This window comes from Salvia miltiorrhiza, chromosome 2 (genome assembly GCF_028751815.1).
Source record: "Salvia miltiorrhiza cultivar Shanhuang (shh) chromosome 2, IMPLAD_Smil_shh, whole genome shotgun sequence".
Taxonomy (NCBI): Eukaryota; Viridiplantae; Streptophyta; class Magnoliopsida; order Lamiales; family Lamiaceae; genus Salvia; species Salvia miltiorrhiza.
In genome coordinates this window covers 73,304,373-73,327,452 of record NC_080388.1, presented here as the reverse complement: position 1 = coordinate 73,327,452, position 23,080 = coordinate 73,304,373, and the positions used below count along the sequence as shown (strand labels likewise).

At 38.6% G+C, this 23,080-nt stretch overlaps 3 protein-coding genes and 1 pseudogene across 5 annotated transcripts; 1 reads left to right on the top strand and 3 right to left on the bottom strand.

Annotated features, from left to right (window-relative positions):
• Positions 1-2,079: 2,079 nt before the first annotated feature.
• Positions 2,080-4,942, bottom strand: LOC131009970 (uncharacterized). The gene is made up of 2 exons (XM_057937366.1): positions 4,907-4,942; positions 2,080-4,173 (listed from the first exon to the last, which is right to left on the bottom strand). Exons 1-2 carry the CDS (start codon positions 4,940-4,942, stop codon positions 2,080-2,082), a joined length of 2,130 nt encoding a protein of 709 aa, XP_057793349.1.
• Positions 4,943-5,095: 153 nt separating this feature from the next.
• On the bottom strand, positions 5,096-9,306 carry LOC131009276 (homeobox-DDT domain protein RLT2-like). 3 transcript variants are annotated; one of them, XM_057936562.1, is made up of 5 exons: positions 7,959-9,306; positions 6,596-7,880; positions 6,356-6,460; positions 5,955-6,206; positions 5,096-5,851 (listed from the first exon to the last, which is right to left on the bottom strand). In XM_057936562.1, exons 2-5 carry the CDS (start codon positions 6,686-6,688, stop codon positions 5,366-5,368), a joined length of 936 nt encoding a protein of 311 aa, XP_057792545.1. In that variant the 5' UTR covers positions 6,689-7,880; positions 7,959-9,306; the 3' UTR covers positions 5,096-5,365. The 3 variants fall into 3 exon arrangements, with proteins under 3 accessions (XP_057792545.1, XP_057792544.1, XP_057792546.1); XM_057936561.1 differs by having other exon boundaries at positions 6,596-9,306; XM_057936563.1 differs by having other exon boundaries at positions 6,356-6,444; positions 6,596-9,306.
• A 5,549-nt stretch (positions 9,307-14,855) lies between these two features.
• On the top strand, positions 14,856-16,401 carry LOC131009268 (cytochrome P450 736A117-like; annotated as a pseudogene).
• Positions 16,402-19,713: 3,312 nt separating this feature from the next.
• On the bottom strand, positions 19,714-22,134 carry LOC131009322 (60S ribosomal protein L23a). The gene is made up of 4 exons (XM_057936620.1): positions 21,775-22,134; positions 21,353-21,402; positions 20,333-20,699; positions 19,714-19,977 (listed from the first exon to the last, which is right to left on the bottom strand). The coding sequence occupies exons 2-4, from the start codon at positions 21,366-21,368 to the stop codon at positions 19,893-19,895; spliced, it is 468 nt and encodes a 155-aa protein (XP_057792603.1). The 5' UTR covers positions 21,369-21,402; positions 21,775-22,134; the 3' UTR covers positions 19,714-19,892.
• Positions 22,135-23,080: the final 946 nt, after the last annotated feature.

Here is a 23,080-nt window from a genome sequence, read left to right as displayed (position 1 = left end):
ATACGCTAACTTCAAACTTCTAACCGACTTTCCGTCGCTAGCATCACACTCCTTCCTAAATTCCTTCTCTATATCAACGAATACCAAATTAGTCCGAGAAAGAAAAACTAGACCATGGAATTTAGAATGTTTCGGAAGTGCAGTTTCACCGCTAAACTTTAACCCTGTCATAACACAAAAATCCGCTCCTCCAAATTGAACTTCATGATCACCAAAGTTAAACGCTAAGGTATTTTTATCAAGGCTAGTAGAATGTAGCCTTTTACACAACAATTTGATTAATTCTCCTTGAAACTGTATCTCATGGATGTCCATTAGATGGCCTAGGCACGACTCACGCAAAGTAGATAGGTTCGCCTCCGACAACAATTCACGTATTTCTCCAATATACCATAGTTGGCATCTGGGTGTCAAAGCAACCACTGTAATAAAGGGAAAAATGATATTACTTATTCATTCTTACGGTTGAACACTACAACAAAAAGATGAACTTGCAAATGTATTATGCTTTAACTAAATTTTTATTCAAGGTAAGTACTTTTATATTAAGGAAGAAGACCAAAATTTTGTGGACTACTGATTTTGCGGTGGGATGAACTATCATTATTAACCGAATAGTCCCAAATTTGTTGTCAACCCTATACGATACATTTATTGCATTTTTGGACAATAATTTGGCCCTTTTTTTTATATACTTCCTCACATTGATTACTTTCCTAAACCAAAACAACACAGATACAGAAAAAATACAAACACAATATACATTATTAAAACTTCATCCTCAACCGAAAAAGGAAAAAATCTACATTCTTGAAAAAAAAAATAAAGAGGAAATACCCGATTCGGCGTTGCTCGTCGTATCCATGGTAAGCCAAATGAGTCGCCAGAATAGTCTCAAATCGCAGACGATTTTTAAAATTTCAGAAACATGAGCCTTCTTACTATAAGGCCTTCACGAAATTGCTAAAGCTTTTTTACATTCAACGGAAAATACTAAGATGATCGGACGGTGAATAAAAAAACAAATTATTTCTCCATTCCACTTATTTGCGAAACGTGGCCTACCAAGATTCAAAAAACCTAAGTTATGACTAGATTAATAATAGGCTAACGTGTCATTTTACTAAGCAGCAAGCGGTATTTTGGGGGAAGAAAACAGTCAACAATTTTTGTTGACGGTGTTATATTGAAGAAACCCGGACCGGTCGAACTTAAGGGGGAACCGAAGCACTTTTCGTACAGTCCACGCGTCAAGATCTTACCGTCGATGTGCAATGCGTAATGTGTAGGTTAGACATTTCCCAAATGCGCATGTATTTTGTATTTTGTTTGTTTTACCGTTTATGACTCTTTTCCCAAAATGGTAATTTCTATCTTCAATAAATTTGCGTCGGTTTGTTAAGTTTACTGTGGTGATGTGACATTATTATTACCTTTTATAGCTTTCACTACAACCGAACAAGTGTAAACCGATATCATTTGTAAAATTATATATAAATTTTTATTAGAATCTGCATTTTTATTAGTAGAATTTATGGCAGGAAGATTATTTGTTATATCAATTAATTAAGTGAAATGACTGATTAGCATATTTTTATATGACGATTTTTTGTTTCTTCTAAAATTTACTAGTCATATTTACAACTCTGCAAGGTTCTTAAGGCAAAGGTGTGAGAAATAATATCTCAAATAATGTGTTAGAAAATACTACTAAGAGTAAAGAATAACAAGAAAATTAGTATTTCAACTCAAGTGGTTACTTCATACTTGAGTTAAAAAAATAATACAAAAATATCATAAACACAACTCCGATGTTCACTTTATGGTCCATGTTAAAAATTTTGAGTAATTGAAAATGACAATCCAAAGCTCGTATGGAAATATTAAATAAAAAAAAATATACATATAACAGAATAATCAATTTTTTACATGTCATTTAGTTGATCCTTAATAATCTATATTACGCACTCAACGCACAACATTAAAGTGGACAACATAAATCAACCACATAAATAAAATTAAATCTCACACCCTAAACTTATATTTTTTTTTTTTTTTTGAGGGCCAAACGAAGATTCATTAGATAGAAACAGCTCCCGAAGGAGAAGAGCGTACAAAGGAAGGGAGAGTAGAGACCAAATCACAAGAAGAACAGTGGTGTAAAGCAAATTTTGCGAGTTGGTCAGCTACAGAGTTTTCACATCTTCTAGTCCAACTGAATTTCACCTTATCAAACTCTTTAGTGAGGGCCTTAATATCATGGATAACTCCACCCGTAATCGAAAGGTCGCTCTCGCTGCAAGAAAGCCGACAGAAGGCAGATTGGCAATCGGTCTTGATGATAATGGCTCTTCCTCGAAGTCGCTTTGCCAACAGGACACCTTCCCTAATAGCGAGACATTCCCCAATTTCAGCATCGACGGAAGAGTGGAGGAATTTGTAGCAACACCCCATGAGGATTCCATTGTCGTCTGTGATAAACACTCCGAGCCCAACTCCAATGTCTGGCTTGAAGGCCGCATCGCACCAAACTCTCCAAAAGCCCGGTACCACATCCAAAGATTGGTCTTGCATCTTAGGCAGACTCCGATGCGGCAAGCTCAAAGGGAGGTGTTTCATACCCAGGTTAAAGCAATCCAAATGTGAGAGTTCCTTATGTTGGAAGATGAGCAAATTGCGAGCATACCAGATAACCCAAAGGAATGTGCAAAAGATGCGGTGGAAGTCGGCATTGTCCACGAGTTGAATCTGGGAAATCCAAGCTAGGAAGCAGAGTTCACGGTCAGCTTGCTCGATGGAAAGTCGAAGAGAAGAAGATCTCCAGAAGAAAGTCGTCCAAGCACAGTCCCGAAAAACATGTTCAATAGTCTCGTCGCTTTCCCCGCACCTAGCACAAGTGGGATCCAAATCCAATCCTCGGCGACGCAGCGCACATCTCAAAGGAAGAGCATCCTCCAAACATTTCCACATAAAGAGTCTAACTTTTGGGGTAATATTAAGCTTCCAGAGCCATTTCCAAATAGGGTGAAGAGGACCCGAGGAAGTGGCCTCTTCGCGAGCCTTTGACAGGGCAGTTGCATATCCCGATTTGACTGTGTAAGTACCGGATTTGGTGTGGGGCCAAAATCTTGAATCTGGAGTTGGTGATAGGCGAATTGGGATAGAAGCAATCTTCTCAACTTCAAAGTTTGAAAAAACTTGCCCAAGTTTGTCCATGTCCCAAGTTCCTCTATCAAAAAGAATAAAATCTGCAGCTTTTGTGTTGGCCGTATCATCATCAAGAGCACGTCCAGGTTTGAAACCCCCTGAACTTGGAATCCATCTGTCCAGACCCACCCGAATAGACAGCCCGTTACCCACTCTCCAGGCCAGCTCATCACGAAGGATATCAAGACCAGTCACCAAGCTTCTCCATGTGTATGACGGATTATAGGCTTTAGTGACTTGGGTAATATCCATACGTGGATAGTACCGTGCTTTCAAAGATTGTGCAAGGGGGGAGTCCGGCTTGCTGATTAATCGCCATGCCTGTTTGGCAAGAAGAGCACGGTTGAAGCACGAAATGTCCCTGAAACCCAAGCCTCCATCCCACTTAGCACGACAAAGAGATTTCCAATTTCGCCAGTGAATACGTCGTTCTTCGTGCCTTTGCCCCCAGAAAAATTGAGCACTAAGTGAGTTGAGGCGTTTACAAACATGCTCCGGGATTAGAAAACAGCTCATTAGGTACACCGGGATTGCTTGCAATATTGTTTTAATGAGAATGCTTTTTCCGGCAGCCGAAAGGAATCTGCGTTTCCAGTCTTTTGATTTTTTTCTAACTCTATCTTCCAACATTTGGAAAATCTCCCTCTTCGATCTTCCAATAGTACTCGGGATGCCCAGGTAGGTTCCATGGGAATCAGCATGTCGCACCCCAAGCCTCGCCGAGAGCTCAAGAGTGACCTCCCTAGGTATTTTCTTGCTGAAGGTGATGCTTGATTTCTCGAGGTTAACTTTTTGACCTGATGCAGCCTCATAGATGGTAAGAATGTGTTTTATCAGATCAACTTCTTGAAAATGTGCTCTTCCAAAAATGATAGAGTCATCGGCGAAGAATAAGTGCGAGACGGAGGGGGCGGTGCTGCATAATCTGGCCCCATGGAGTAACTGTTGAGTAACTGCATAAACACCCTAAACTTATATTTGAAAGTGAAGTGTCAATATCAATTCAGAGTGTTAGAGGGTGTTTGGCTGAGTTTATAAACTTTTTAAAATAACTTATAAATTATTTAAGAGCTTATAAACTTCTTTAACGTGTTTGGTAAAATAAAATCCTAAAGAATTTAAAAGTTGTAAATATATAAATTCTAAGAGCTTATAAGCATTCCAAAAAATAAGTTCATCTATCCCAACTTATTTTCTCATTGTCTTATAATCAACACTTATTTTACAAAAGTAACTTAACTATAATTTTTTATTTTCATCATATATCATTATAATTTCATCTCTTTTTGATTTTCTATCTTTAATAATGATTTTCTCTATCTAGTTTAAGTTAAATTACCAAATACTTTGACAACTTATAAATTTTAAGAGCTTATAAACTCTTTAAAATAATGTGCTCCACGCGCTTGGGTTTTGAACCCTTGCCCTCTATTTGTGGTTTCAAACACCCTATCAATTAAACTAGTAAGCTCAGTTTGTCATTAAAATCTATTCTATTAGGGGGCGTTCATTTTGGAGAATTAATCTTGATAGATAAAAATAGTTGGTTAATATCTAGTTTACTTTGATGGATTAAAACTTTGGGATATCTCAAGGTCCTTGATTATTTTTATCATTTAAATTAGTTTTGTTTGATTCATTTTTATTTTATTTTTATAAATTTACGGTATTAAATAAAGAAATTTAAAGACCGCTCCACATGGGACTTAAACCCAAGATCTTTAGTCTTAGGCATTAATCATTTATCGTTTGACCAACACACATGCATAGTTTGGCTTGAGAATTGGAGAATCCTACTCTTAAATAAAAATACTAAGCCAAATTAATATAATTCGAAAGGCCTAACAAATTCCGTCACTTAAAATACTAAAAAATCAGCCCAAAGAAATTGTGAATCATCAAATAATTTCATCTTTGGATCGACACACATTTCACTCATCCATTTAATTAAATATTTGAAACACAGAAAATACACTGGTGAAAATTATCCTTCAACTACGTTTTTCCTATAACAACAAAACGTCGCCGTTTGATGCCTAAAACTATCCAGTTTAAGTTAAAGTCAGCTATGGCTCCAAAAGAAAGATGAGACAGAATTATTGATTACAGCTACACTACTTCAATATAAGTATATCTCCCTTTCTTGAGGTGCCAAACGTTAGTAACTGTACTCGGAGGAAGACGACGACGACGGTGAGTCCCCATCGGAGCTCCCCGCCGCGTTCTGAACTCGCTCTCTGCCTGCGGTCGGGTTTCCCTCTTCTTCTTGATAGTCACTGTTGACGTATCCTTCGGCAAAGTAGTCTTCGCGTTCATCCACGCCATCATCGTCTTCCTCATCATTGTATTCGTCGTCGTCATAATCAACATCTTCGCCATGCTCATCGCCTTTCCCGTAATCGACACTCTCGGTAAAATTCCGACTCCCGGCACCGGAAAATCCATCCGCATAAAGGGCGTTGGCCGCCCTACCCTGAAATTTTCCTCCACGAGTGCGGCTCGGACCTTTTGGGCGCCCCCGGCCTCGCTTGAGAACGGAGCGGCCATTACGGAGATCAACCCAGCAGTTATCCAGTCGAGACGATCCAGCTTGTGAAGGATTATCCACCGAACACCCGAATGCAGAATACAACGACGAGAAGTTCTGGACGAGCAGGAGTTCGACAAGAGAGTTCATTTAGCCGGAGGAGAACAGATAAATAACCTACTAAATAATTGGAGGAAATCTATTAAGCAGAAATTCTTACATTGAAATACCCATCTTCGCCGTTTTTCTGACAAGTTTCCTCATGCTCGTACGTATAGTAGATGGATGCATCGAGATCCATGAGCCTTAAAGCCACGGCAGGCGCAGTAAGAGGCATCCATGGAGGTATCGGAACCACTCCAGGTCTCGATGAACATCCTACGACTTTGGAGGAACTCAATATCTCAGAGGAGGTCTCGTAATTCACCGACAAAAATTCCCTCTTGATGCTATCTTCCAGCAACGTCAAGCACTAAACAGCAGCAACACGACATTTAGTAACAAAAAAGTGAAACATACATACCGAATGAATTATGTGGAGACATAGTTCTAGTAGAGTTCGGAACGGGATAACAAATGCAAAAGTGTCGGGTGACAGTAAAGAATCGGAACCGAAGAGACCTGAAGAAGCTCTTTAGCCGTCAATGACATATGCAACTTCCTGCCCCAAGATTTTCTGTATTCGTCTGACCAGAAGGATTCGAGAGCATCTGAGGGAATAGATGCCTGCAAAGGCAGGAACATGTAAGTTGAGAAAGCAGATTTTTACTGAACAATCAGCGATGGAAATGAATGGATGACGAAATGATTTAGCATTAATAATGGATTTCTAGGCTATAAAAGAAAGGGACAACAAACAACCTCAATTGTAGCTAATTGAACTTTCAGCAAAACGATTCTCGGGGGAAGAGAGATGTCAAGTACGATGTCGTCAAACTCTTCACTCTGGTTCATTCTGCATTTAGCAACATGCTCTGCAAAATTCAAAGTTTCCTTGGAAGTGCTGTAAGTTCTATGACAAAAAGGGCAGTGATTTTCCTCCCATGAGAACAAGACCACGCATTATAATTTATACTTTAGCACATATGCGAAATTCACCGCGGAATTCCTAAAACCACGCATCCAATTTATACTTTAGCACATATGCGAAAGTTGTGCAGTTTCGTATCAAAGTGAATTCCCGTTTCAAATCTAAGCACATATGCAGAAGTTGTGCAGCTTCCAAGATAGCATTATAATTTAATAAATCCCATCAAAGATCATATAAATCATGATTTTGCCCAAGTGATAAAATATAACATATCCCGATCATGCTCTTCCCATTGATAGAGTTCAGCGAAGTACCTGAATTACCACTTACTAGTGGGTTACCCTTTTTACATTATGGTATTTACCATATTTGTTCAAATCATTCCCCAAATTTGCTTATCCTGTGCTACAAAAAATCTTAAGCACATATATTAGTAATAATATGAGAGCCTCTTTAAGACAAGGCTGCAAAGAGAATTCGAACCCTAGATTATATAATCCATTGCCATAACTAGATTCCCACATTCATATCTCGATGAATTCATTCAAATTTTCAAATCCCATCAAAGATCATATAAATCGTGATTTTTTCCAAGTGACAAAGAATAATATATCCCAATCAGGTTCACATGTTTTGACAAGATCATGTAATGATAAAGTATAGTTCTGCGAAGTACCTGGATCACCACTAGTTAGTGGGTTACCTCTCTATGTTATGATGTTTATCATATTTGTACAAGTCTTTCCCAAAATCTGTGTTTCCTGTGCTACAAGAATTCTTAAACACGAATATTAGTAAAAACACGGTGAGAGCCCTTTGAGATAGGGTTGTAAACCCGCTAATAAGGAAAATATATATCTCATTTCTTCCTTTAATGGTATGTGAACGATCAAATAAACGTATCATGAAATTAGATTATCGGTATCCAAATGCACTACTTGTAAATATCAACGAATCTATTAATATGCAGAGTTAGCATAATACCAAGAATTGTATTAAATGTCTCATGCAGAACCAAAAATACTCGCTCAGAGCATCCCGATCAGAGCTGGGAAATACCCGTCAGAGCAGCCCGGTCAGAGCTGAGAAATACCCGTCAGAGCAACCCGGTCAGAGCTGAAAAATACCCGGCAGAGCAACCTGTCAGAGCAGAGAAATGCCCTTCAAATCAGCTCGGTCAGAGCAGAGGAATACCCGTCAGAGCAGCCCGATCAAAGCAGAGAAATGCCTGTCAGAGCAGAGAAATGCCCTTTAAATCAGCTCGGTCAGAGCAGCCCGGTCAGAGCTGAGAAATACCCGGCAAAGCAACCCGTCAGAGCAGAGAAATGCCCTTCAAATCAACTCGGTCAGAGCAGAGAAATGCCCGTCAGAGCAGAGAAATACCCGTCAGAGCAGAGAAATACCAGTCACATATTCATCAAAAATCTCGATTCAGCTCGAATTTTCCAAAAATATTGATTCACTTATAGCGACGCAGATAAAGGAATATAGTATGACGAAGAGTTTGCCATAATCCATGATCCTTAAAGGGAAGCATAATAATTTAAACACAGGAGTTTCATCAGTGGGTGCGTCCCTTTAAATAATAATTTTGAATATTCTTGTTTAAACATAAAACTGATCATGGCAACAATCCCATGTTCGAAGCGAGAGTTAGACCATTATCCCAATTTATCACCATTTCATCCCACATAAGCTAACACATAAATGTAGCATCATAAACGATGCACAAACTCATCCCAAGGTGAAAAATCAATTGGCAAAGTATCCCATCAGAATATATCATCCCAATAACGTCGGCTCATATACAAAGTGATGAATGAAATTAAATAACGAGAGTTCACAGGCTGCAATCATAATAGGCTTTCCAAGAATAATATCCACTGCTCCGCCCATTTTCCTTCCCTAACCTCATTCATGTCTCCGCATGAATTTAATCAACAATAGTTCAAATCAAATATCCCACATCAAGCAAAGGCAGAGAAAGTTAAAATCACAAGTGCAGTTCTACAACGGGATTTACAACCATAAATATTGTAGAAAATTTCAATCTCAATAAGAGATTTCGAGTCGTTACTCCCTGTTCCAGGTATTTTGGAAAGACGGATGAAGACGGTCATCCCCTAGCTTTCATGGCAGCATAAGAATCGCCAACGAGGATTTTGGATTTGGATCGGAAAAAAGCACTGCTCTCCCGCAGTTGCTACTGTTCTTTGTTAGCTAATTCATCAGCTTCTCTTAGCTCCACTGATTGCCTTGTCTATCTCAATATCCCATGCTATATAAGCTTGTCAAGCTTCCATCCTAGACCCACGTTTGCCAGAGCTGGTTGAAGTTAGGTCACGGCTGGCCGAGCATCCCTGCAATTTGGCGTAAGTAAATGCATGTTTTCCCATAGAACCTCAAATTAAATACCAAAGCAAAGCAAAGCAAAAGATGGATATTCAAATTTCATCCTTTCCGAGTTAGTTCAAGACCATATTGACTTGAGAGGGAGAAAACCAAAGATAGCTTAGCTTCTTTTTCTTTATTAATCGAGAGGCAGTGATAGAGTAAAGATGATTGAAGATGAAGAAAGAAGAAAGGAAATAAAAATACGATATATATAAACTCCTCCTGCGAGGCCCTCAGAGAAAAAATATCTCTGCCCTACAGCTATTGCTGTTCCTAAATAATAATCCCAAGATAATTAACCCTAAGTCGTAAAGAACTATATATAGACCTAATGACTTGAGGCCCAATTAAATAACTTGGAGCCCATGAGTCTGACCTAAATAACTTAACCCTAAATAATTGAACTACTGCGAAAAATAAAAGATAACTATGAAACTAACAAAAACTAATAAAATAAAGATAATCTTAAATCTGCAGACTGCAGCTGATCTAACGCTATCAATTGCTCGCCTGTCGAAACAGCCTTGTCCTCAAGGCGGTTGCTGATTCACATGGCCCCATGGGACTTCCTCCTTCAGCCCGGGATCCTCAGAATTCTCTAGGTCCCTGCCCGGGTCATCTTCCATGTCACCGATTAAAACCTGTAGTGTTTTAGGTGGGCAGCGATGCAATGGCCCATATTTCAGGCCGCAGCGAAAACACGTGCCAGCTGCACGGTGTTTCATGTACTCCTCAGTGGAGATGTTGCGAAAATTGCGGGGAGGGGCAGACGAAGTGAGGGATGCAGCCGGGGAAGCGGACGACGTGTGGGAGACAACCGACGATGCGTTCGTCGCTGGTGGGGCGCTGTGAGGTCTGACCGGGGAAGAATGTCGAATGAACACTGGCCTGGTGGAGTAACTTGCTGCGGTAACTGGCGGTGGGTCTACTTGCCGAACCATTTGGACAGCAGTTGCATAATTTGTGACAGCAGGATGTTGAATTTGTATCCGGATCGATTTTTTTAATCCACCTAAGAACCATCCCAGCATTTGTTCATCGGTGAGATCTGGAAGTTGAGAAATCCTGCTTTCAAATGCTGTGATATATTCCTCTGAGGACCCGGTCTGTTTTATCATACTCAGAGCTTCAAAGCCATTGATGGCAGTACCATCTCCGAAGCGAACTAGCAATTCATTTGAAAATCGAGACCACGCAGGTGTAGGACAGCGACGCAATAACAGTTGAACCCACGACATTGCTGGTCCAGACATAGCAATCAGAGCTATCTTGAATCGCTTTTCCACCGGTATCTCATGTACAAGAAAATATTGTTCTGCTCGCGCCAACCATCCCAAGGCATCGGATCCGTCGAAACTGGGTAGGTCCATCTTCTGGAGGACCTGAAGAGGGCTGGTTTGGTCAACTGTCTCGTGACTGCCTTCTCCTGAATCATCCTCTTGTGGAATTTCGATCAGTAACTTTTTTACCAAGGCATCAAGTTTTGCCTCCATTGATGCGTGTCTGGCGTCCACCGAAGCATTTCGCGATTCCGCTGTTGCTTGGGCCGCTCGCAATTCCTGTACCGCACCAGACAAGTTCTCAACCATCTTCTCTAATCCCTCCAATCGTTGTTCGGTACTCCGAGTGCTCATCACCATCGTTTTGGATCCGGCAGGTCGGACCAATTTGATAGAGTAAAGATGATTGAAGATGAAGAAAGAAGAAAGGAAATAAAAATACGATATATATAAACTCCTCCTGCGAGGCCCTCAGAGAAAAAATATCTCTGCCCTACAGCTATTGCTGTTCCTAAATAATAATCCCAAGATAATTAACCCTAAGTCGTAAAGAACTATATATAGACCTAATGACTTGAGGCCCAATTAAATAACTTGGAGCCCATGAGTCTGACCTAAATAACTTAACCCTAAATAATTGAACTACTGCGAAAAATAAAAGATAACTATGAAACTAACAAAAACTAATAAAATAAAGATAATCTTAAATCTGCAGACTGCAGCTGATCTAACGCTATCAGGCAGAGACATTCTTCAGCGATGGGGTTATCCCCATTGGGATTTGGATTGGGAATTCCATTGCGTTCCCTCTTGGGAATTTCTGCAACGTTCGTAGTCGGCTAGAGGCTGGCTGAGGTAGCTGGAAGCGCCTACGGCGGTGGTCGGTTGTGGGTTTCTCAGTCGTAGCTGAGATTAAAGGAACGGTGTTTATTTTCCACATAGCATAGCTATTTTTCCAACCACATTTGCGACTCCTACCCTGTTCCCTTTCAGCATCTCAGACCACACATGCAACTCCTACTTCGAGAGCTCATGGGAAATATCCAGTAAAAGATCAGCCTCAAGATTGCAGCTCAGTTCCTCCCTAAGTCGGGAATAACAAGTAGAAGCAGAACACATAATCAGAGCTCATTTTTACTCACTAAAACTCAATAGAACCAGATTTTGTGGATATCAGATAGAAATTTCAGAGCAATTAACAAACCCTATGTAGCATACTATACATCAAATTAAATCTTAATCATCCAGAAATTTTAGTAGTGCTCCAATTTGCTCAATTTGCAGCTAAATAGCATAAACCCAATTTACTCAAGTTTTGCAGCTAAAACCAGGTTCAAAGGTAAGTGTTAGTCTTATTGTAAACATGCTTATATGCTTCAAAAGTGGAAATCAGGACCCCAATTTGATGGAGGAAATCGTAAAAATGCACTTAGCCTTGCAAAATTGAGCACAGCTGGGGTTCGCCAGAAATTGCAATTCAGGATTGAGCTCCGCGCGGTTGCGGAGGGACGGCGATTCGCTGGCTGCTGAGGGGTGGCGTTCTCCCGACGGGGGCGGGGCGTCCTTTGGTCAGCGGTGAACCGCTTGAACAGGGAGGAAGCTAGGGTTCGAGCTACGTCGGAAGCAAGGTCGACCTTTTGCCGGTCTTTTTAGCAGGTTAGATTTCGCGGGTACTTGAAGAGGGAAAGCAGACGAGGAGCGTCTGGTGAGCGGTCTTCTGATTTTGAGAGAGAGAGACTAGTCTGACTGGAGAGGGTGAAAGATGGGTTGATTCCAAATGTTTGCGCGGCAGAAGGCTTTGGAGTTCAGGGAAATTTTCAGAGAGAACCACGATGTGGATTTGAGGGGAAATTTTTCTGGTGTTTTACGAGAGAGAGAAATAATGACGATGGTAGGCTGGATTTCATATTTGGGTGCCGGATTTCCGCCGGAGAACCTAGTGAGCAGCGATTTAGGCTGGAATAAAGGGAATTTGTGGAGATTGGGGCCTTTTCTTTGAGGATTTCAGATTTTCGCTTCTGGATCGAATTTTTTGGGGGATTTACTGAGGAAATCGAGAAGTGATCAGTTTTTGGGGAACTGAAATAGGTGAACCTCGATTTTTCGAAGGGGGTCATCGGTGATATTGGCAGGATGTTTTCATTTTTTGTGAAGGAGGTTTGCCTCTGTTTCAGTGGCTGATATCGCCGGAAAAGTGACAGAATAGATAGGAGAAGATGAATTGTATTTTTTTCGATGAACAGTAGCCGAAAAACACTCACGCCTTAACTCAAATTCCCACATACGGCGCCAGTTGGTGAAACAAGAAATCAACACCTAAACTAGAAAGCAATACACGAGACAAGATTTACGTGGTTCGGTCATGAAGACCTACGTCAACGGGAGGTTTTTTGTTGGTTTCACTATCTCAAGAGTATTTTACATATTACAAGTGGAGTGGTAGAATGAATTGATTCCCCTCATGCTAATGCTAAACCCTCTATTTATAGATACCTAATTATGCCTAACTTTAAAGCCCACAAAATCGAGAAATGAAGCCCAACTCGATGATAAAGTTAGCTCTGGCAAGGTCGTCTCTGGTAGCCAACGCACTCTGGCAGCAGCGCGATCCCTCTGCTAGGCTCCGCTGCTCTGCTCTGCTCCGCTACTCTGCTCTGCACATATTACTCCTCATCAGCTACTCCCCCTAGTCTAGTTGAACAGTGTTCTCTTTGCTCAACTAGTGGTGTTGTTGATGTTACTGTGACTTCTCTGATCCTCGTGGCTCTGACTTCTCCTTAGCATGCGTTTCTTCAACTCTTCCCTCATGATGGCTGGAACACTTTGCGCGGAGCATAGCTGGTCATAGGGACCCAACTAACTTCCGCGGCTTACGATTAGCAAAGAACACCCTGCACGGAGCATAGACGGTCAAAGGGGCCCGCTTAAATTTCGTGGCTTATGGTTAAACGAACCCTCTGCGCGGAGCAGGGATGACCCAAGGGGTGCATCCGACTTTTGCGGCTTACGATTAAGAGAATACCCTGCACGAAGCATGGATGATCCGGGGAATGCATCCGACTTTCGTGGCTTACGGTTAAGAGAACACCCTGCACGGAGCATGGATGATCCGGGGGATGCATCCAACTTTCGTGGCTTACGGTTAAGAGAACACCCTGCACGGAGCATGGATGATCCGGGGGATGCATCCAACTTTCGTGGCTTACGGTTAAGAGAACACCCTGCACGGTGCATGGATGATCCGGGGGATGCATCCAACTTTCGTGGCTTACGGTTAAGACGAACCCTCTACTTTTCCCTTTATGTAGATGTTGATCCTGGATATTTGTCTTCCCCTTGACTTGCTAAGCAGCAATTTGGATTGAAATTATGAATTATGGGTATATACCCTACTCCCCCTCTAGTGACATGTGCAATGCTCTGCATGAACATGTTAAGTAAAGTATGCAACGCAAAATGAAATAATTAAAGTGAACGAGACCACACCGCGAAATTCCTAAAATCACGCATCCAATTTATACTTTAGCACATATGCGAAAGTTGTGCAGTTTCGTATCAAAGTGAATTCCCGTTTCAAATCTAAGCACATATGCAGAAGTTGTGCAACTTCCAAGATAGCATTATAGTTTCATAAATCCCATCAAAGATCATATAAATCATGATTTTGCCCAAGTGATAAAATATAACAAGTGGAGTGGTAGAATGAATTGATTCCCCTCATGCTAATGTTAAACCCTCTATATATAGATACCTAATTGAGCCTAACTTTAAAGCCCACAAAATAGAGAAATGAAGCCCAACTCGATGATAAAGTTAGCTCTGGCAATGTCGTCTCTGCTCTGGCAACACACTCTGGCAGCAACGCTGTCCCTCTGCTCTGGGCAGCAGCGCGATCCCTCTGCTCTGCTCTGCTAGGCTCCGCTGCTCTGCTCCGCTCCGCTGCTCTGCTCCGCTACTCTGCTCTGCACATATTACTCCTCATCACATTGTTACACACTTTTTCAAAAATCGTGTAATAATCGCAAAAATCGTGTAATAGTGTATTTTACGATGTTACACACTTTTTAACAAAAAGTGTGTAATAACGTTAAAGTGTGTGATTGCGAAAAAGTCGAAAAAATGTGTAATAGTGTATTTTACATTGTTACATACTAAAAAGATATTTTAGTCAAAATGCTATTATTTTTATATTTTTATTTGTATGGTTAAAATTTTATATGACTAAAATATTTTGGCTACACTAGGGTGATGTCTCTTTTGAAACACCGAATATAAAAAGGGGCTCTTAAGTGGGAAATAAACTTAATTATAGAGCTTTCAAATGGGCTCTTGTGGTGCGATTACTCTTAAGTAATAGCCCTAAATCCAAATTCCTAATTCGGTCGGTCAGTACTCAGTAGTATATTATATAGCCTCAATTTACTGAACATAAACAATAGAAAACAGAGCACATATAATCATAAACCCTTTCTCCCAAAACATGCTCATCAACTTCTCATGAAACTACGAAATGGATGAAACTCAAATCCAAATCCAACCCTTCATATTTCCATCTCTCATCTCTCTATTCTTGTTATGGATACTCAAGAAACTGTTTCCAAAATCAAACGGAAACAAGAATCCACCACCATCACCACCAAAGCTGCCTGTAATCGGAAATCTCTACCAAGTCGGCTACTTACCTCATCAAAATCTGGGATTGTTGGCCCGATTATGCTGCTCCACTTCGGCAGCGTCCCCGTTCTGGTGGCCTCGTCGGCCGATGCAGCGCGCGAGATCACGACCTCATCTTCGCCAGCCGCCCCCTCACCAAGGTAACCAGGAAGCTCTCCTACGACGGAAGAGATGTAGTTTTCGCACCTTACTGGCGGCGGGCGAAGAGCACGGTTGTGCTCCAGCTGCTGAACAGCAGAAGGGTTCAATCTTTACGATCGATCAGGGACGAAGAAACGGCCCTTCTGGTGAAGAAGATTCTAGAATGTGAATTTGAGTAAGATGTTCTGTGAGTTCACTAATGATGGTATTTGTAGAGCAGCTTTTGGCAGGAAATATAGTGAGTCGGAAAATGGGAAGAAATTCCTTGCTGTAGTGGGAGAGTTGGGGGAGGTGATCGGAGCCGTTCGTGTCGGAGAATTCGTCCCTTGGCTTAGTTGGATCGATCGAGTTAGTGGTTTTGATAAGAAAGTTGATAGGGTTGCTCAAGAACTTCTCGATGGCGTCATGCGCGAGCGTTTGGGAAATAAAGAGGGATTTTTGAAGGGGAAAGATGAAGACAATTTACTTGATATTTTGCTTGGGATTTACAGTGATGGCAGAGATGAAGTCTCCATTGCTTTTGGTAAGTTCTTACTTCTTAGAATTGTTAATAATTAGGTTATTGCAAAACAGAATCTTGTGTTCTTGCAATTGATTTTACCGGATGTATTTGCAGCTGGGACAGATACGACGTCAATACTTCTGGAATGGGCAATGACTGAACTCTTCCGACACCCTACAATTATGCAAAATTTGCAAAAAGAAGTAAGAGAGATAGTTGAAGACAACTCAAATATGAGTTAGAAAGAATGCATTATCTGAAAGAAAGACGTCAATATGAGTAAGAAAGATGTGAAGATCAAAGGGTACGACGTCGTAGCTGGAACCGTGCATGGTGATGATCAACGCGTGGGCTATAGGGAGGGACCTCTACTCATGGGAGAGATTCTTGAATTCTTCAATAGATTATAAGGGCTTGAATTTCGAGTTTCTCCCGTTTGGGGCAGGTAGAAGGGTCTGCCCTGGAGCTGCATTTGCTGTTGCTACGAGTGAGTTGGTGTTAGCAACTCTTGTGCAAAAATTCAACTGGAAATTGCCTGAGCCTCAAGGGGGAAATTTGGATATGCGTGAGAGGCCGGGAATTACAGTCCGTAAAGATATTCCTCTCATTGAGTAAATAAATAACTAGACTTATCACTTATGAGACACTGAGTTTTGATATGTCTGATTGCACTTAGGGCTGTAAATGAACAGAGCTACTCGCGAGCTATTCGAGATTCGGCTCGAAAAAAGCTCGTTCGGAGCTCGATTCGATAATAAACTAGCCGAGCTCGAGCCTTATTTCGAGCTCGAAATTTTTATCGAGCCGAGCTCGAGCCTGACAGTGCTCGGCTCGTTGAGCTCGCGAACATGTTTGAATTCGATTGTTCGTGAACATGTTCGCGAGCCTGTTCACGAACCTTCAGTCGAGCCTTCAATCGAGTTAGTACACGAGCCTTAAACGAGTCGAACTCGAACTCGAATAACATATTAATTAAGAAGATTTTCTTAAATTTATAACAAATTCGAGCTTGAACATCATATATACGAACATCTAACGAGCCGAGCTCGAGCTCAAGCTCGAATTCGACATTATCGAGCATCACCCGAGCTGAACTCGAACCGAGCTCGAGCTTAGTATGTGGGTGACGAGCCGAGCTCGATCATCAAGATAAAAGCTCGAATCGAGCTCGAGCCGAGCTCGAACACCCGAATATTTAAACGAGCCAAGCTCGAGCCTGCTTGTATTCGGCTCGGCTCGGCTCGTTTACAGCCCTAATTGCACTATGTTTGTAATGTGTTGTTTATGTATGAGAACCATAGGTATGTAATTAGTTACCACTAAATTAATATTTTAGTTTCACAAAAGTATATATATCAACAATAATTGCTTTATTTAATTGTAAAAATATTTTATTAATATATATTTTAGTGTTATATCTTTATATAAAAGTAAAAATATTAATCATCAAGTTATGAAGACTATAAACAGATTTGTTGTAGAACAAAACTTTGCCTTAAATTAAAAAAAAAATGAAAGTTATTTCCTAAAATGAAAGTTGAAAATAACTTGAACTATTATTTATTTATTTTTCTAGCTAGCTCAAAATAAATATTAGTGTATTAATTTTCAATAATATCATGTGCCTGCGTGTTTATTCAAGTGTTACACAATGACAACCCGGAGAAAGAAGTAAAGATGATACCACTACGAAAGGATCTAAGTGTTTGAATCGAATTATAATAGAAATTAGCGGGAAATTGATCAAATTAAGAATAGAAGCCAATTATGTCGATTGATGGTGTAAAAAGACTTCCTGATGTTGAATTCCAAAAACTAGTGAGAGGTTCCCCACTCTTTTCTTTGATCCGTCTTAGGAATTGAAGTTATTTGCTAAAATGAAAGTTGAAAATAATTTTAAATAAATATTGGTACATTTATTTTCAAAAATATACTGTGTTTGTCTATTTAATCATTTAAGAGTTACACATTGACAACACGAACTTAATGAAAATTTTAAAAAATGAATGAATGTACGTACTTTTACATGATTAGGGTTATGAAATACATTCTACAAGTAATACAATGCAAATAAAAAAATATTTTGGTTATAGTATAAATTGCATCATTTAACATGAAACTTGCTATTTTGAGTCACATGATCTTTTAAAATATTTGTTTCTCCTACAAAAAAAAAAAATTACTACTCTTATCATCGACGAAAAAATTATCACATTATGGACAACATGAATTTCAATAAAATGATTGGTAGTGTTAGATGGAGTAAAAGTACCACTATAAATGTAAAGTATTAAATTGAGTGATTATAAATTCAATGGTTATATATAAAGTGAAATAAGAGTCACATCAATGACAAATTTTGTAAATAATGAAAAATCGAAGGTTAATAGGACGGTGCGTTGTGTGGACCATATTACTATAAATGGGCGTGACTATTTTTTTTGTGAATGGATCAAAAATAAAATTATGACAAATTTTTCGTGGACGGATAGAGTATTATAAATGATCAAATTATTACAATGATGATGTAAGATTTAATAAATATGAGTCTTTGTTTAAATCAATAGTTATACTATTCACAAAATTTTATGTGTTTATTCATGAGTGTAGAAGATTGGAAGTAGCAAAATTATTTAATTTTTAAGACTTAACATTTTCAATTTATTTTTGTTTTAATCTTCAAGATGTTCAATGTATAGAAGCAGTATAAGACTCTCATGTCATTATAAAAGTAGTATAAGACTCATAAAATAATTATACTCATATAGCTTAATAAATTCAAGTCTTCAAACACAAAAACTTGTGCTAGATCATCTAATAAGTCCAAATTTGTTAGATAGGCCTAGATCCATCACATGACAGATCTAAGTCATTAATAATATCAAAGTGTTGTTATATTTTATATGATCAGACATTGTATTTTCACATTAATTATATATGGAATCAAGGCGATAGTGTATAATGGATCCGAATATATGGGTCATATGTAATAAGGTGGGAAAAACTTTTATTACTCCATCATTTTCACTTTCGTAGTCCTCTGTTCCTTCTTGAGATGTCCCAATATATAGTCCACTTTCTAAATAAAATTTGCCTTAATTTTTTTATTTTTTTTACTAGAATAACTTTATTTAAAGTTTATAAAATTCACAATTTATAATTTTAATCTTTCAATTAATATAGTCAAACATAGAATAAATAAGGACAAAAGTGAATAATTGCATATAATTTATATTTTTCAAATAATACTAATTATATTTTCTTAATATGTGTGAAAAAGCATAGTAGACTATATGAAGGGAGGGAACATAATTTTAAATTGTACTGACTATATTCACAAATTGTATTGTTGCCAATACTAAACATTTACCATATAAAAACTAGGATTATTGACCGCTAAGTCACAAACATTGGATTTATTTTGATTTTTTTCACGAATTTTGAAGTTGTTAAAAAATACACAAATGTAAGGATTATTGCTGTTTTCCCACAAATAAAAACCAATCAAAATTAAAATTAACGTGGCACCAATCCTATCACAACAAATGTAAAAGATGAGTGATGTTTACTATATAAAGGTAAGCGATGCACATTTTTCGATTGATGAAGAATAGAATGCCCCAAACCGAGTCTGCTTAATCAAGTCGAGCAGTTTAAATGACGCTTTCAAGGTTATCAATGATCCGAACGTGTACACTTACGCCAACTTGAACTGTGGTTACACTCAAAGAAAGGAATTGTCTTAATTTTCACTCATATTCAATAAACAATGGATGTCTGTAATGATGGTAGTTCAGATACTCAAATAATGGATGATCTTTTCACAAATGGATGTATAATTAATTGCAGTAAATTGGTGCTGATTAAACTACAAAACATGTTCAATGATAGGAAAAAGATAAGCAAAGGACCTTCTTTATAGAACTAGAGTGTATCTTGGAGAAGAGATTTAAAAGGATTTTAGAAAGGCAGAAACCATAGAAAAATAAATAAATCTAAATCAAAATCTCAATGTAACTTAGGCAGTTTAATGCTCCCAGAGCTAAATCAAAAAGCAACATTGGAGTACAAAATTGAAAGTATTCTGGTCCAATTCCCAAACGAAAGGCTTAGATGCAAAAATTGATCGTCTACAATTTAGATGATTCCTATTTTGTTAGCAACATCCAGAGCATCATAATCAGGTGTCAACCTAACATATGCCTTCTTAGTTCCATCCGGCCTGAAACAGAGCAGATCATAAATCAGTTACCATGAAGCAAAAAATGAATTTGAAACCTTGTTTGTTACACAAAGGAGCATGAATGGATGATAGATAACTTCTAAACAAAGTCATCTTGCATGCTATATGACTGCATTACCCAGCTTCAAGCAATAGTTCAGATGCACACGATATTAAAATTTTCAAGCTAATGTTGTTTATCACTAAAAATTCTAGATGAAACTATTTCAGACAGTAACATTGAAAAACCTAAACATATTATGAGACAAAAGTTAAGACACAATCACAGGCCAACAGTTCAGATGCAATCATGCAACATGTAAATTGCAGAAAGATTGATGGAATCACTGTTCACCTGATAAGGGTGTTCACTTTCTTCGTCTGGATGTCATACATTTTCTTGACAGCGGCTTTGATCTTTTTCTTATCAGCACGAATGTCAACAATGAAAACTAGTGTGTTGTTGTCTTCAATTTTCTTCATTGCAGACTCTGTGGTGAGAGGGTATTTAAGAATCTGGTAGTGGTCAAGTTTGTTGCGAGGAACAGCACTAATGCGAGGATACTTGGGATTCCTCTCCTTTGTCAATGTCTTCGGCCGATAGAAGGTAACTTTAGTGCGTATTTTCTTGGCCTTCTTCTTAAAGGTTGTTGCACCTGCTTTTACAGCCTTGGCCGCCTTTAAGGCTTGAGCCTTGGCATCTGACTTCTTACCTGCATCACCTGTAGATATACAAGCAAAAGTGAAAATTAGCAAACAAACAAAAGAAGGGGCTAGATTTCCATAACAATAAAGCAACCTCGTACCCCAAATCAGAAGTGCCCATCAACAACGGTAAGTAATGGCTAAAACCAATTGGGAAATGAGAATATAATGATTACCAACCCAAATTGAATGAGAGAAAAGTTGGATGAGAGATAGTTACAGTTTTAATATCATGATAATTTCTAGTTTAGCAAGAAACACAATGATAAACCAGAAACAACCACGTAGATGGATACATATATGCCATGTTAAAGTGTGTTTTATATAAATATCATAAATAAATGATAACTCTAACCACTGTAGGACAGGGGTCTCACAATATTGTATCAAGGTTTAATCATGGATGAAAATGCAATTCTAAGTCAACCTCACAATGCAGCCAAACAAAATATTGATTTCGTTCTCACATATTATCGGACAAATTCCTGAAATATCTATTAATCTACTCTTCAAGCAACAGCTCATTCAAATAGCATTCACCCCAAATTTTGATTATTAGAATTGCAGTTTGTAGCTGTTTTCCCGAAATTGTAATAAGCAATTCAGAATTTCTACCACAAAGACAGCAATATTCTGAAAATCTGAAACCTAAATAGAAAAACTATCGTACCTTTAGCTGGAGCCATTTGAGACGGAAGTAACCCTAATGCAACTTTTTACCTGTACAAACATACAAATTAGATAACCCAATAGCTATAACTCAACCCTTTCCGGGGACATTTCACATCTAGGTAAATCCATTGAGCTAAACTCATATTCAAATTCGCAGGTCACAAGTAGAAATTTGTAACAAAGAAATTCACTTTCCCGTTTCAAGCGACTTCAATTGACACAACTTTAACAAAGAAAATCCAAAAGGCCAGCAAGCAGACATACAAGTTTGTGCATTTTCTCCAGAAAAATGGGGGGGAAAACTATTTAATACGATTCAATGACAAATTGAGGATATCGGCATTTAATAAACGGTGAAGAAGAACGCAATAGAGCGATGACTAAACTAAGAAACAACAAAAAAGTGGAGCAAGGGATTACCTTGACGGAGGCGGTTGAGAGATGCAGAGTGAAGAATGGAAAAGACGTTGCTTACTTTCTTCACCGCGGATGAGGGTGACGAGATGGTGTGCGGCGTGGGCTGAATGGGGGGACAAGTAGCTAATTAGGGTTAGAGTTTTCTTTTCCTCTTATATACTATTCACTGCCTGCACAAAGTGAAATCTTAATGAAAGTTGGCATGAATTATAAGTAAAGTTACTTGTTTATGGAGTGAGGAGATCAAAAGTTCCACAAATTAAAACGGATGGAGAAAATTAGGGAGAGAAATGATCCACATCTTTTATGGATTAATGAATTATAATATGTGTAAATATGTTGGAGAAAATTAGGGAGAGAAATGATCCACATCTTTTATGGATTAATGAATTATATAATATGTGTAAATATGTAACAATTTTAAAAGTAATAGTAGTGAGATTATATGCAAAAAAAAAAATTATTCTCTCCGTACCACCGAACTTGAATCTTATTCCTATTCGGGTTGTCCCGCCGAACTTGAGTCATTTCTTTTTTTAGCAAAAATTAGGTAATTTAAAAGCATTCACAGCATATCTCTTAAAATTTTACTCCTAAAAATACTCCTAAAGTATTCTCTAAATTATTTTTAACCCCTTTTTTTGTACGGATTAAGAAACTTACTTATGAGGGGGAAAATGATATGGTTCACACCAATTAAGCATGTAATGAATATTGTTAATCTCTCAAAATAGAAAAAACGAGCCTATTCTAGTGGAGCATCCCAAAATAGAAAACGAGTCTATTCTAATAGAACATAAGGAATATTAAATTTAATATTATACATTTCTCTTTTGGCTATAAATTTATCATGAAAAAAAATTCATCCCTTAATTCTCTCATTTGATTTCTTCAATTTCTACCAAAAAAAAATATTAAGTACTATTTTACATTCCTCATTTTCAGTTCAATGAAGGATAATATTATCACATTAAAAAAAATAGTCATATTTTATATATTGTTATAATTGTGACTATTTTAATCTTCCTTGTATCAAAATAGTTGATTCTATATATTAACCCTTCAAAATGTATGGATCCTACACTTTTAAATAAACATTAATAAAGTTGTTTAATTAATGTTTCTTGTTTGTCTAAAATGGTGGCGGAGCGATGAGGGTGGAAGGGGGTGGAACGGGGGCAGCACGCGGAGCAAGAGACCTAGGTGAGGTCGCTGTCAGTCGGCATTAAGGAGGACGAGGTACTGGCCGAAGCCGAAGGAGGTAGCTAAACTTGATGCTAATCGGACCAGAATCGATCGATTTTGTTGG

Excerpts from the sequence above, each read along its gene's own strand:
- LOC131009970 (XM_057937366.1), bottom strand. The coding sequence starts at position 4,942 with ATGCCTAAGACTAAAGATCTTGGGTTTAAGTCCCAT. Across the intron at positions 4,174-4,906 it reads ATCTTGGGTTTAAGTCCCAT|GGTGTTTATGCAGTTACTCA; the intron begins GTGGAGCGGTCT and ends ATATAAGTTTAG.
- LOC131009322 (XM_057936620.1), bottom strand. Across the intron at positions 19,978-20,332 it reads AAAGTGAACACCCTTATCAG|GCCGGATGGAACTAAGAAGG; the intron begins GTGAACAGTGAT and ends GCTCTGTTTCAG.
- LOC131009276 (XM_057936561.1), bottom strand. The coding sequence starts at position 6,688 with ATGAACCAGAGTGAAGAGTTTGACGACATCGTACTTGACATCTCTCTT. Across the intron at positions 6,461-6,595 it reads TTCAATTAGCTACAATTGAG|GCATCTATTCCCTCAGATGC; the intron begins GTTGTTTGTTGT and ends CTGCCTTTGCAG. Across the intron at positions 6,207-6,355 it reads CGGCTAAAGAGCTTCTTCAG|TGCTTGACGTTGCTGGAAGA; the intron begins GTCTCTTCGGTT and ends GCTGCTGTTTAG.